This window comes from Babylonia areolata, chromosome 11, assembly GCF_041734735.1.
Source record: "Babylonia areolata isolate BAREFJ2019XMU chromosome 11, ASM4173473v1, whole genome shotgun sequence".
NCBI classification, from domain to species: Eukaryota; Metazoa; Mollusca; class Gastropoda; order Neogastropoda; family Buccinidae; genus Babylonia; species Babylonia areolata.
The window spans coordinates 29,965,879-29,978,378 of NC_134886.1; the positions used below are offsets into that span (position 1 = coordinate 29,965,879).

The window sequence follows — 12,500 nt, forward strand, 5'->3', positions numbered from 1 at the left end:
CTCTACCACCACTCAGTTTATCCCCCTCCCAATCCTCTCTCTGTCTCTGTCTCTCTGTCTGTCTGTCTGTCTCTGTCTCTCCCTCTCTGTCTGTCTGTCTCTCTCCTTCTTCGTCTTCTTCTTCTCTTTCTCTCCTCTCTCTCTTTCTCCCAGTCTCTTCTCCTTCCACCTCACTCTCTTTCTCTCTCTCTCTCTCTCCCTCTCTCTCTCCCTCTCTCTCCTTTTTCTTCTCCTTCCACCTCACTCTCTCTCTCTCTCTCCCTCTCTCTCTTCCTCTCTCTCTCCTTCTACTCCTTCTCCTTCCACCTCACTCTCTTAGTCTCTCTCTCTGTCTCTGTCTGTCTGTCTGTTCTCTCTCTCTCTCTTTCTCTCAATATCTATCTTTCTACATTCCGCCTTTCCCCATCAGACAGACAGACGACAGGCTTTGTCTCCGCACTCCAGCATGGACCCAAAGACAATCAGTCACTGAACAAAGCAGTCCAACAGGAAACTGAAGAGTGAGGAAAGTGTAAAGTCTTTGAGAGATGCTCACAGTTGATGGCAGACGGGAGAGCCAAGACAGCAGTTATTGCTGCCTGCTCTTTTCTTCTTCTTCTTCTTTTTAATAGTATAAAACCCCTTTCACCGCCATGGTCGCATTTCGACACCAGCTAGGTAAAGCACCCATGTCACTGAAATACAACCAGATGATGGACCTTTTGTGCATTAACCTAATGCTCTTCATTTTCAGTGGTAGGATTGGTCATTTTTTTTCTACACATCACAGGGGGAATCCCCAGCTATTCTTAGACACCATCTTTTCTGTGGTTCCTGCACAAGGTTAATTTGCACTCTAAACTGACTGGCGGTGAAAGGGATTTATATAAATTATAATTATAAATAGAAGAGCATTGTAACAGACTTGTGTCAGAATAGTTGCAAACATGGAACAGATAAGCTACGCGCTTGCTTCACAGTTGAATGATGTCTGCAGATACCGTGTAGGATAAAGGAAAGTGGTTGCGAATTGGAAGTCAAACTTCGTCTGTGGTTACAGGTTGACATTCTATACAAAATTTGGGGTTGTTGTTGTTGTTGTTTTTAACGAAATTCATGACATAAATGAAACAGTTTTATGCCCAGGTGTACCGGTAATCTTAATCTGAAAAAAAAAGTATTTGTAGATCCCCAATCAGTCAATTATCGTTTAGGTAGCGATGATCTGGAAACTAAAATCATCAAGGTCAGTAATGTGATCGTTAGATCAGTCGTAAACCGAGTACTAAAACCTCAGTGGGGTTGTGAAGGAAGATGGAGACGATTTTGAGAGTCCTCCTGATACGAATTTAGAGCTCGGGTCCTAGCAATAAGTCAGTTTATTGCTACATTAGGAGCTTTTGCAATAAAATAAAGACAGAAATAAGAAACAGAAGAAAAAAGCATTTAGCGATCTGTAACTCGGCAGGCAGCCATGCGCGGACGTAACAGCACAACAAACGGAGAGCGAAAACAGGGAATTTATATATATATATATGGGTGGCGCTGCACTGTTGTATTGTGGCAACGCGCTCTCCCTGGAGGTCGAGCAGCCCAAATTTAACACAGAGAAATCTGTTGTGATAAAAAGAAATGCAAATACAAATATAAATAATGGACACACATACATACATTGATCCTTGGAGAAAAGCAACAACATAGAAAACAAACAGAACAGAAATTGGATTTTTTTATTTTTTATAAATCAGATGACCACACTGTCTAACCGCCTTGACTGTTGCAGAGGAGAACCCATGCAGGGACCGTAACGGGGGGTGTGAACACACGTGTGTGGGCGACAGGGGCAGGGCGGTGTGCCAGTGCTTCGCCGGATTCTCCCTGGGTAGGGACGGACGGTCCTGTGAAGGTAAGGTTGTCGCTGTTGTTGTTGTTCTTCTCCTTCGTGTTCTTGTACTTCTGGTTCTGGTTCTGGTTCTTGTTCTCCACGCTCTTCTTCGTCTTCTTGTTTTCTTCTTCTCTTCTTAGCTTCCGCCTTTTCTTCCTCTACCATCTTGGTCTTCGTCTTGTTTTGTTCCAGTTTTTGGTATTGTCCTTGTTCTTCTCCTGCTACTTCTTCCTCCTCCTATACCTTCTTGTTCTTCTTCTTCTTCACATCCTCCTCCTCCTCATCGGCGTCGTCGTTCTCGTCCTCCCACGTCCACCTTCTTGCTTTTCTTCTTGTTCTTCTTCTTGGTCTTATTCTTTCAGTTACCTTTCTTCAGCTTCCACCTCTTTTTCTCCTTTCATTCTCCTCACACATACACACACACACACGCGCGCGCACACACACACTCTCTCTCTCTCTCTCTCACACACACACTCTCTCTCTCTCTCACACACACTCTCACTCTCTCTCTCTCACACATACACACTCTCTCTCTCTCTCTCTCTCTCTCTCACACACACCTTTAGCCTACCTGTCCGCAAGTCACCATATCTGTATCAACTGTAAAAAAGCCACCTGTACAGACAGACACGCACCTGCATTGTTACTGTGCAGACATCAACGAGTGTGAGCAGCAGAACGGGGGCTGTCTGCAGGCCTGCATCAACACCGAGGGCTCCTTCGCCTGTGCCTGTTCCCCTGGCTACCAGCTGGGGGTGAACGGCAAATCCTGCTACCGTACGTCTGTCTGTCTGTCTGTCTGTCTGTGTCTGTCTGTCCATGTTCGTTTGTCTGTCAGTCTATTCTGGGCAGGGCGTAGGTTAGTGGAGACGATGGGTCGTGTTCGGTTGTGTCGTGTTTGTACGTTGAATGGTGTTGATTATTATTATTTTGTGTGTTGGTTGTGGCGTGTCGTGTTGTGTGTCAGCAATACGGAATGCAGAATATGTTATTATTATCTCCAAAGAGAAATTACTTTGTGGTTTAAAACACATAAACAATATACGAAAATTAGTAATTCAGTGTATTATATACAAAAAAGGCGTTAAAGAATGAACGTCGACTTGAAGTCAATCCCATATACAATGATCACAGTCACACACATGTGCAACAATCGCAGCATTGTGTTGTGATGTGCTGTAGTGTATCGTTTTGTATTGTGTACTGTACTGTATTGTGTTGTGTTGTATCGTAGTATTATATTGTTTTGTTTTGTATTGCATACTGTTCTGTGTTGTCTTACAAGCATCTTGTCGCCTGATATGCTGTACTTCATTGTTCTATAATACTCTCCATTGCCGTGCGTTGCGGTGTTGGATGACTTTGTATTGTATTTGTATTCGTATTTGGATGACATTGTATTACTGATATCCTACTGTATTGTGTTGTATTGTATTTTGAGTGCATTTTGATCAATTGTGTCGTGCTGCATTGTATTGTGTTGTATTGTATTGTGTTGTTTTGTGTTGTGTTGTATTGTGTTGTATTGTGTTGTGCTGTGTTGTATTGTGTTGTGTTGTGTTGTATTGTATTGTGTATTGTATTGTAATGTGCTGTGTTGAATTGTGTTGTGTTGTGTTGTGTTGTGCTGTGTTGTATTGTGTTGTGTTGTGCTGTGTTGTGCTGTGTTGTAATTATTGTGTTGTGTTGCATTGTATTGTAGTGTGTATTGTATTGTGTTGTGTTGTATTGTATTGTGTTGTGCTGTGTTGTGTTGTATTGTATTGTGTTGTGCTGTGTTGTATTGTATTGTATTGTGTTGTATTGTATTGTGTATTGTATTGTGCTGTATTGTATTGTATCCTACCGTATTGTCTTGCATCGTCTCATACCTTTTCATGCTCGAAATTCTTCGCAGAGTGAAAGCAGGTCACGATGTATTCACCTATTCTCCCGCCCAAGGCAGTGGAGTGTGTTCATATTTCAGCACATAGCGACTGTGCTCCCCAATACCCTCGGCTTTCTGTCGCGTGCGGGAGCATAGTAATGGGGGATTTCTAGTTCTCTTCAGAGCTCTCGGTGTATACATACAGGTTCTCTCTAAGAACTTATACTCTCCCTGGCGGGTTTGTTCGGCTGTGGTGTAAGTGAAGTTTTACCCTCGGTCTACAGCCTCGGACAATGTTGTCTTTGTCTTCCTCCGTCTTTGATCTCTGGGAAGTCGTTGCTAACCTGACTTTAGCTCCATATAGACATTTCAGTGGTTTGTTTCCGTGTTCCTCTGTGAGGTATTGGTTGTCCACATCCATGGTGTGAGATTGCCACGGCTCGTGGAGTTCGTAGTGCCTGTGTTCGTGTGCATCCCTTTTCTCCTTCCCTTCTCCTCCCTCTGTCTCCCTTATACTCCCTCCCCACCTCTCTTTCTCTCTTCCTTTCTCCTGCACACCCCGCCCCCCCCACCCTCTCTTTTTCGTGTGTATGTTCAGTTTAACGCAGAACTTATGCACGTGCATCCCTTGGGATATGTGGGAGGCATGTTCCTTTTTCTTGAATATTTTTTTTTTAACTCTTAGCTGAGTTGAAAAAGATTATATAGTTGGGGGAGAAAGATTTCGTTTTGATTTCGATGCCAAGCTCTCTCTCAAGAGATAGGTCGTCGCTCCAGCTTGTGAGCTGTTGGGTGCCCGCTGTCAGAAGTTGTGGGATATCTGTCATCCCCTTCTTTCTCTGTGTGTTTTTCACTCTGGCCCAGTGGTGTGCCTCTGTGTGTTTTTCACTCTGGCCCAGTGGTGTGCCTCTGTGTGTTGTTCATTCTGGCCCAGTGGTGTGCCTCTGTGTGTTTTTCAATCTGGCCCAGTGGTGTGCCTCTGTGTGTTTTTCACTCTGGCCCAGTGGTGTGCCTCTGTGTGTTTTTCACTCTGGCCCAGTGGTGTGCCTCTGTGTGTTGTTCACTCTGGCCCAGTGGTGTGCCTCTGTGTGTTTTTCACTCTGGCCCAGTGGTGTGCCTCTGTGTGTTTTTCACTCTGGCCCAGTGGTGTGCCTCTGTGTTTACCTGGTGACATGATTTTCCTGTGGGTTTTTCTCTCCCTGTGCTACTGCCTTCAGCGGAACCCCAGGATTCGACCTTGGAACAATCATCGTGTCCATTCTGCCCTGCCCACCCCTAAATTTCCTCACGCCCACTCCTGCTCCACACCTCCAACGTCCTCTTTCCCATTGTCCCTCTCACCCCATCCTACCCCCCCCCCACCCCCCACCGCGTGCTTCGAATTTATTACATGTACCTAATTTGTATGACTGCAGAAAAGAGCCGAGCTGAACTTTTCTATGTCTGTGTTTGTGCTGTCTGGTCGTCAGTCTGGGAAGGTGGGGGCTACATGGGCAACCCCTTAAGGGTTGTGACAGAGATCATGTCTGATGATTTTATTTCATGTGTGTTTTTTAAATGATTGTGTTCTTAGTTCAAAACATCTGTGGAAATGTGGAAGCTTCAGCATCGATTATGCGAAGGTCTGCAATAGGTAGTGGGTGACGGGTGGTTTTGCTTGGTATTCAATGAAAAACGTCTTTTCGAGAACTTTAATCTGTGGTCGTCTGTATGGGAGTTTATGCTTATGATCTGTGTCCTCTCTGGTCACGTGATTTCAATCTTCCTGATCCCGTGATCCTCTTGGGGATATTTTTCTTCTTCCTCCTTCTCGTTCGTTTGATGGACATCCCAATCATCTGTCTTCCAAAGCCCACGGTGCTCTGATGCAGATCCCAGCAGTCCATCAGAAGATGTATTACACTGAGAGTCTGAGGTCCATTGTAGAGACGGTGATTCTTGTCATGCAGTTCTCTGCAGGGCTGTGGTGTTGACGGGTCTCACGTGCTGTGCAGGAAAGGCAATGTTCATGCCATGAATGCCTGGCCTCTTTCCTTCTTCCCCCCCTGGGTCCACAGTCAGATGTGTGAGCTACTGACCGATTGCTCCCTCGCTGTCTGTTGACCACACACCAGTGTCACGTGTACAGTGTGATGTGTATGTTTGTTCGTTGTGGTGTTTCTGTCCTGTGCAGTATTTTCAGTGTGGTTTTGCAAACTATTTGCACGGGCTCTTTCACCAGTGTTGGTATATTCACTTGTGTATGTGCCTCATTTGACAGTAATAACCACATTACATAATAATAATCGCATCAGCAATAACATCACAGGCGATTTTTTAAAACTAAAACTTTACTAACATTTCAGTTTACTTTTTGTGCCAGTTAATGAATACCATTTGCTGCCTATCAGTCTTTTTTAATATTATCATTTTGCCTGAAATAAAGTTTGAAGTAAGTACCTCTTTTGCCTACATAATATAAACCTAACTTAGAAAAGTCTGACATATTGTCTGAAGTTTGAAGTGGAAGTCCAAACGGAGGCCGTGTATGTATTTGTGAAAATTCACGTAATATTACCTTTATCGAGACGGAACCATTTTAAACAGCCTTCCTTCAGCTTCCATTTCAAGCTTCAGAACCATGCTGATAACGCCATTGGTTTGATTAAGCTTTGGTTTAGATTTTACTTTCCAGGTCACTGTAGCACTGGTGCACAATTTTCTGCAAATTGTATGGATTGGTTTTGCTGCCTTCTTTCAAAACTGCCATGCTTGAATGCTGACATGTATAAGGCAGGGATGATAGTGCTGAAGATGCATGTCACAGAAATTCGTGGAAGAAAATGAAAGGCGTGAAATATTGATGGTTTGAAACCAGTTTCCGTTATGTCCACCTGGAAACACTTTTTCCCTTCCAGTCACTTCGCGTTTCTCTGTTGACTTAAGTCAGACACAAAACAAGAACAGAAATCATATAAAGCAATTCCATCGAATGATGATGATATATATATATATATATATATATATATATATATATATATATATATATATATATATATATATTGTTTCTTGGTGACTGATTACAAATACAATCCGTTTGAAATCATGAGTTGTTTTTCTCGGTTGTCTTCAGTATGACACAAAACAAGAACAGAAATCATGTAAAGCCATTTCATCGAATGATAACAAATATTGCTTGGTGATTGATTGCAGTGAAAGTCCGTTTGAAATCATGATACGTTTTTGGACAGACAGGAAAGACAATGTATTTCTGTGGCATGCTTACCTAAGAATGTCATTCCTTGTATGGGATTCGGTCTTGACGCTTCCCTCAAAATGCTGATGTCCCTGATTCTGATGCTTGTTGTGCAATGCAGCCATGGGAGCTCCTAACGCTACTAACAGCCCTGACGACTCAGGTAAAACTTCCCTCCCCTTCCCTTTCTCTTGCCTGTCGCTGTGCCGTGTGTCTCTGTCAGGGTGCTCTCCTCTTAGGCTGTTTCTGGGAGTCTGTTGTCTTCACTATAATTTTTTTTTGAACGCCGTGTCTTGTCACGACATTGCGTGTGTGTGTGTGGGGCGTGTTGCTTGGATCAGTGTGTGTGTGTGTGTGTGTGTGTGTGTGTGTGTGTGTGTGTGTGTGTGTGTGTGTGTGTTTTGTTGTTGTTTTTTGTTTGTTTGTTTTATTTTATTTTATTTTTTTGGGGGGGTGGGGGTGGGGCTTGGGAGTGAGACTGATCACAGTGCTAATTCTGTCAAAAGTGTGGGGAGATTTAAGATTCATATGCCTTAGTGTCCATTAAATATATATATATATAATCGAAAGGTTAAGATTGACTAAAAGGAAAGAGGTAAGATTAAAAACAAAAAAGGATGAAAATAATCTTTTAAAAAGCTGATGGTTTAAGAATTTTTTATATAGAAAAAAACAAACAAACAAACAAACAACAGATTGTAATCTCAGGGGAAATTGAGACAGATGACAGTTCCATTTATATGACTGGAAACTAATTAAAGCTCTGATAGTTTGGGAAGACATGACTGGAAATAAACACTTTCTCTCTTTGTCTCATTCTCTGTCTCTGTCTCTCCCTGTCTCTGTCTTTGTGTTTTTCTGTCTGTCTCAGCTTCTCTCTCTCTCCCCTTTGCCCCCTCGTGGGCGAGGTCAGCATGTAAAAGAGCAGCACAGGCTTACATTCAACCCTCGTAAAATAAAGATCGTCTTGTCTCATTCTTCTCAGTCCGGATTTCTCTCTCACCCCCCCCCCACCCCCCACGCCCCCTAGACCCCACCCCCCTCCGCCATAACCCTCTCCCTAGCCCCATCCGTCTCCTGTAGCATACACTCACCGCCCACACCAAGGGTGTCTTTTCCAAACACACACCAAAATACGTTCAAAGATTCCACTCAGCTGGAAGGAAGAAGAAGCAGAACAACAGATGTTCGTTCAAGAGAGAGGAAGGGGGGGGACGTATGGGAATCTTTCGCTTGTTTCATTTCGTTATCTGGATTTGTTTATCTCTGATGGGATACCTATGTGCTGAGTTTTCGTGCATCAGTATCGGTATCAGTATCAGTAGCTCAAGGAGGCGTCACTGCGTTCGGTCAAATCCATATACGCTACACAGATGTCTGACCAGCAGCGTAACCCAAAGCGCTTAGTCTGGCCTTGAGAAAAAAAAAGAAAAGAAAAAAAGTGCAGAATGTGAAAATGATACCCTTTGTATCCCCTCCCCCCCCCCTCCACCCCCCACACCCTACACGTGTTGTCAACGTGGAACGGTCGTTGGCACCCCCCCACGCCCCCCCCCCCCACCCCCCAACGCCCCACATGCCCTCCTTCAAATATACCCCCCGTTTTTCCTCCATCACCGCCATAGACCTCTTCCCAAAATAGCCTCCCTTCCCTGCCTCTTCCTTGTCTTTAGTTTCTCCAGTTTTAGAGTTATGCATGCGTGTGAATGACTGGTGCGAAAGCGCTTTGATTTGCCTCTGCACAAGATTCAGCGCTATATAAATACCATTATTATTATTATTATTATATACTGTGCCTCGGAAACATTTCCTCAGCGCACGGTTGATAAACTCACAGGTTTTCATGTGAGTGAGTCTTCTCAATTGTGCTGTTGATCAGAAAATAACAGGAAATGATAGGATACTTGTGAGATACGATACGGTAAAACATGATCCAATACAGTAATTTATATATCCTAAGACGGCAGATGAGCAGTTACAGTTTCTAATTTTCTTCCCTTTCCTGAGCCGACTACATCAAAGAGAGATTGGACTCGAAAACAGAACCTTTAAAAGTCTAAGGTTACTTAGATTAATGTATGAAATAATAATAAACCATCACATAAACACGGTAGTAATGGAGCAATAGAGGCGTGTAAAGGGACACCCGAGAGAGAGAGAGAGAGAGAGAGAGAGAGATGTGCTCGATAATTATCAAGAGACACGGGGAACTGGTCGCAGTTGGGGGGGGGGGATGGAAAGAAAGAAAGGAAGGAAGTAAGGAAGGGAGAGAGCCGGTGACAGAGAAGATGATGGTGAAGAAGAAGACAGTCATCAAGAGGGAGAGTTTCAGATAGCCACAAAGTGATGAAGGGAGTAGACATTAAAGCCTGATATCATAACATCTGGAGTGTCTCATTAAAATAAATTAACGTACACATAAGTACAACCGAGAGAGACAAGAGATAGACAGAAATAGATCGTTCGAATATGACAAGACTGATAATTATCGACGTTCTTCATGAAGTTAATCTGTGTGTGTGTGCTTGCTTGGGTTGATAGCTTGAGTGTGTGTGTGTTTGTTGTTTTTTCTTTCTGGGGGTGGGGGTTTGGAAGGGGGGAGGGTCGTACCTTCTAAATTTCCATTCCTTGCTTCAGTCCTTCCCTCCCTCCCTCTGTGTGTCTGTACGTCTGTCTGTGTCTGTCTCTCTCTCTCACACACACAACCTCTCTCTCTCTCTCTCTCTCTGTGTCTCTCTCTGTCTCTTCTCTCCCCAATACAAAGTTTTAAAGAATCAAAGAAACAACCACAGCAAATGCAAATAAAATGATAACATGATAACTTATTCAAAACTATTGATATGCTTGTATCTTAACAAGTTTTTTTCTGCACTGTTTGCAATAGAATGATAATAATGTTTGGCATCGTGTAATCTGCCCTTGTGTAATATCTGAGTTGATATGTCCGGATTTTGTCTGGGTGACTGTGTTAATGGTATTACTATTATCATCTTCACACTTCACTGGTTGTAACACATCTTCACTCATTTTGGCTGTTGCTGAATATGTTCTTGTTTTGAGCAGTTCTTTTTAGTGAATCTGATTTAATAATTAACTCTTTGTCTTGGAAAGTGGGTTGTATTTTGTTTTTTCACTTTTTTGTTATGGAGTGCGAATGTCTCTTGTTCAGTCAAATTTTGTTCTTGATATCAGTGTTCGATTTCTTGAAAATAACGTCTTGTAACGTACATTCGTCTACTTTGTTCAACTTTTCTGTGTGTCTGTAAGTTTGAGTGACGTGTTTTGGATTTACCTATAAGGTGTATTTGATGGGGAAATGTCTCGTTCAAGTCCGTGTGTATTGTGCAAACATGACTTACTGTTGTTACGAGGATATTGTCTATTTGGTATTCAACAACCATGTCTGCAATGGGTCAACCCTTTATTGCGACTATTTGTTACGAGGTTAATGTCCGATTTTAATTACTGTGTGTCTGTCATGGCGAAATAGTCTTGCGTTTCAACAGTTTGTGTGTGTAGCTGTTTCTTTGTGTTAAACTCTGGATGTGTGAAAAAGGAAAGTGTCTGTTTAGTTCTGTGTGCTGGTATGGAAAATGACATGTGTGTTTTAACCTTTCTAGGAGAAAAATTCTGCGTCGTTGTGTTATGAAAACTCTTCGTTTTGCTATGAAAACTCTTCTTGAAACCTTTTTGTTCCGTGTTTTGTAGGTTTCTGGTTGTGATTCTCTTCTACACGTGTAGTGCCCACCTTTTTTCGTTTATATTTGTAATTCAGATGATCCAGACACTGATTTCGCATCTTTCTCTTTCTTTTTCTCTCTGTCTGTTTCTTTTTTTCTTTCCCCCTCTCCCTCCCTGTCCCTCTCTCAGTGTCATGAAGTAGTGATTTAATCCTTGCATCACTCCCATCTGTGCACGGCAGCCAAAGGAAACAAAAACAGAAACAGAAACCGGACCAAATGGAGAAAGAAACCCAAATCCAAAAACAACCGAACCAAACAAAAATCTAAACCCAGGCAGAAGCAGACAGGTAGCAGCTTTGATGATCATGAGTGTTGTACGCTCTGTTTATTTCATACCCACAGGCTTCAGTTTCTCCACAGGAGTCGTTCTTCTGTTTCTGTGTCCATCGTCAGCCAGATTCAATGATTGTGCTAGTATAGCTTCCTCTCCCCCTGTTTTGTTGATCGTCTTTTTTTATCATCCTGAGCTCTGGTTTGTCACGCCTGTCTTTGTTTATTTGCATGTGTCTTCGTACTTCTTGATTCAGTTTGTTTCTTTGTTTGCTGTTCTCCCAGTGAATCATAATAATCATTTAATGAGAGGAGCACGTTTTTGTTATTTAAATTTGTTTCCAGTTTATTTGATTTATTAAAATTCGTGTTTTTTGCTTGTTTGCTTTAAAAAAAAATTGAAGGAAATTTCTTTTGTAAAACCGTTTATCTTTTTTTTTTCTAATAGAAAGTCGTTTTATTTTAGAATTATATGTATCCACGATATTTATTCAAGTAGTGATTCCAAAGTAAAGTTTTTACTTTGAATGTTTTCATTTTGTTCATTTTTCTCTAGTAAAAAAAAAAAAGTGTTTCTTTCAACGTGTTTTTAGGTTGGGCTTTTTTTCTTTTTCTTTTCTTTTATTTTTAATATATTACTATAAATGTATAACTCGGCGCTGTAGACAGTTGTGATAGTCAGGAAGCGATGTATTCTCTGCATGATCTGGGTCGCAAGCAAAGAATGTACATACCAATGATGCGGGTTTTGTTGTTGTTTTTTTTGAGTGGGTTACTAAAATGTAGTACAAAGAATTAACACAAGGTAACAAAGAAAATAAACTGAACAAAGGTCCGGATCCCAGAATCACAGATAGTGTTTTCAGTCAGATATCGGAACGAATATATCAAAACTTAAATGCGATCCTAACATTGACAGTTTAAGCAATCCTTTCCGCTGATATGACCAGATATCACCTGTCACAAAAGAAAGTAAGATGTGTTGTAAGTGCAGGATGAAGACGCAGATTCTATTCATACACTGCTTTTGGTGTAATTTTGTGCTCAGAGTCATACCTGGCTGCAGACTTTGATACAAAAATGCACTCCTTTTACCATGTATGTCTGTATGACATGTTAACTCACTCAGTACGGCCAGTCCTCTCTTCTCCTCTACACAGACCCCTCGGATGTCCAGTGGGTGTCTCAATGACCCAGCCTTTAGCTTCCGTCGTCAGAATTGTGGTATTCTTTGTCAACATTCACCTCTTCAGTTTTAGAGCCTTCCGCTTGCAATATTTTGATGGTGGTAATTGGGGTGAAACGCCGTTTACGTCTTCTCTTTCGCCGTTCGTATGGAGAGAGTTAATGTTTGTGTTTAGTAAAAAGGAAAATATGATAAGAACATCATTTTTTTGTTATCAGGTGATGTTGTCTTTGTTAATATTTACGCGAGTATTGTTATGGCTGTTTTGTAGAATGTGTTTCATGCAGACCCGCTTTTCGCTGTAGTTTCCTAACAATAAGAATTGAAAATGTGTC

At 42.0% G+C, this 12,500-nt stretch overlaps 1 protein-coding gene across 17 annotated transcripts in view; it reads left to right on the forward strand.

The window, feature by feature from the left end:
• The window catches only part of LOC143287646 (uncharacterized), a 378,570-nt gene that overhangs the window by 273,083 nt on the left and 92,987 nt on the right, over nt 1-12,500 (forward strand). For 16 of the 17 annotated variants that reach the window (XM_076595773.1, XM_076595775.1, XM_076595774.1 and 13 more), the window contains exons 8-10: nt 1,763-1,885; nt 2,519-2,641; nt 7,088-7,129. In XM_076595773.1, coding sequence (XP_076451888.1) covers nt 1,763-1,885; nt 2,519-2,641; nt 7,088-7,129 — 288 coding nt within the window. The remainder of the gene's footprint in view (nt 1-1,762; nt 1,886-2,518; nt 2,642-7,087; nt 7,130-12,500) is intronic. The other variant, XM_076595777.1, reaches the window with a different exon arrangement.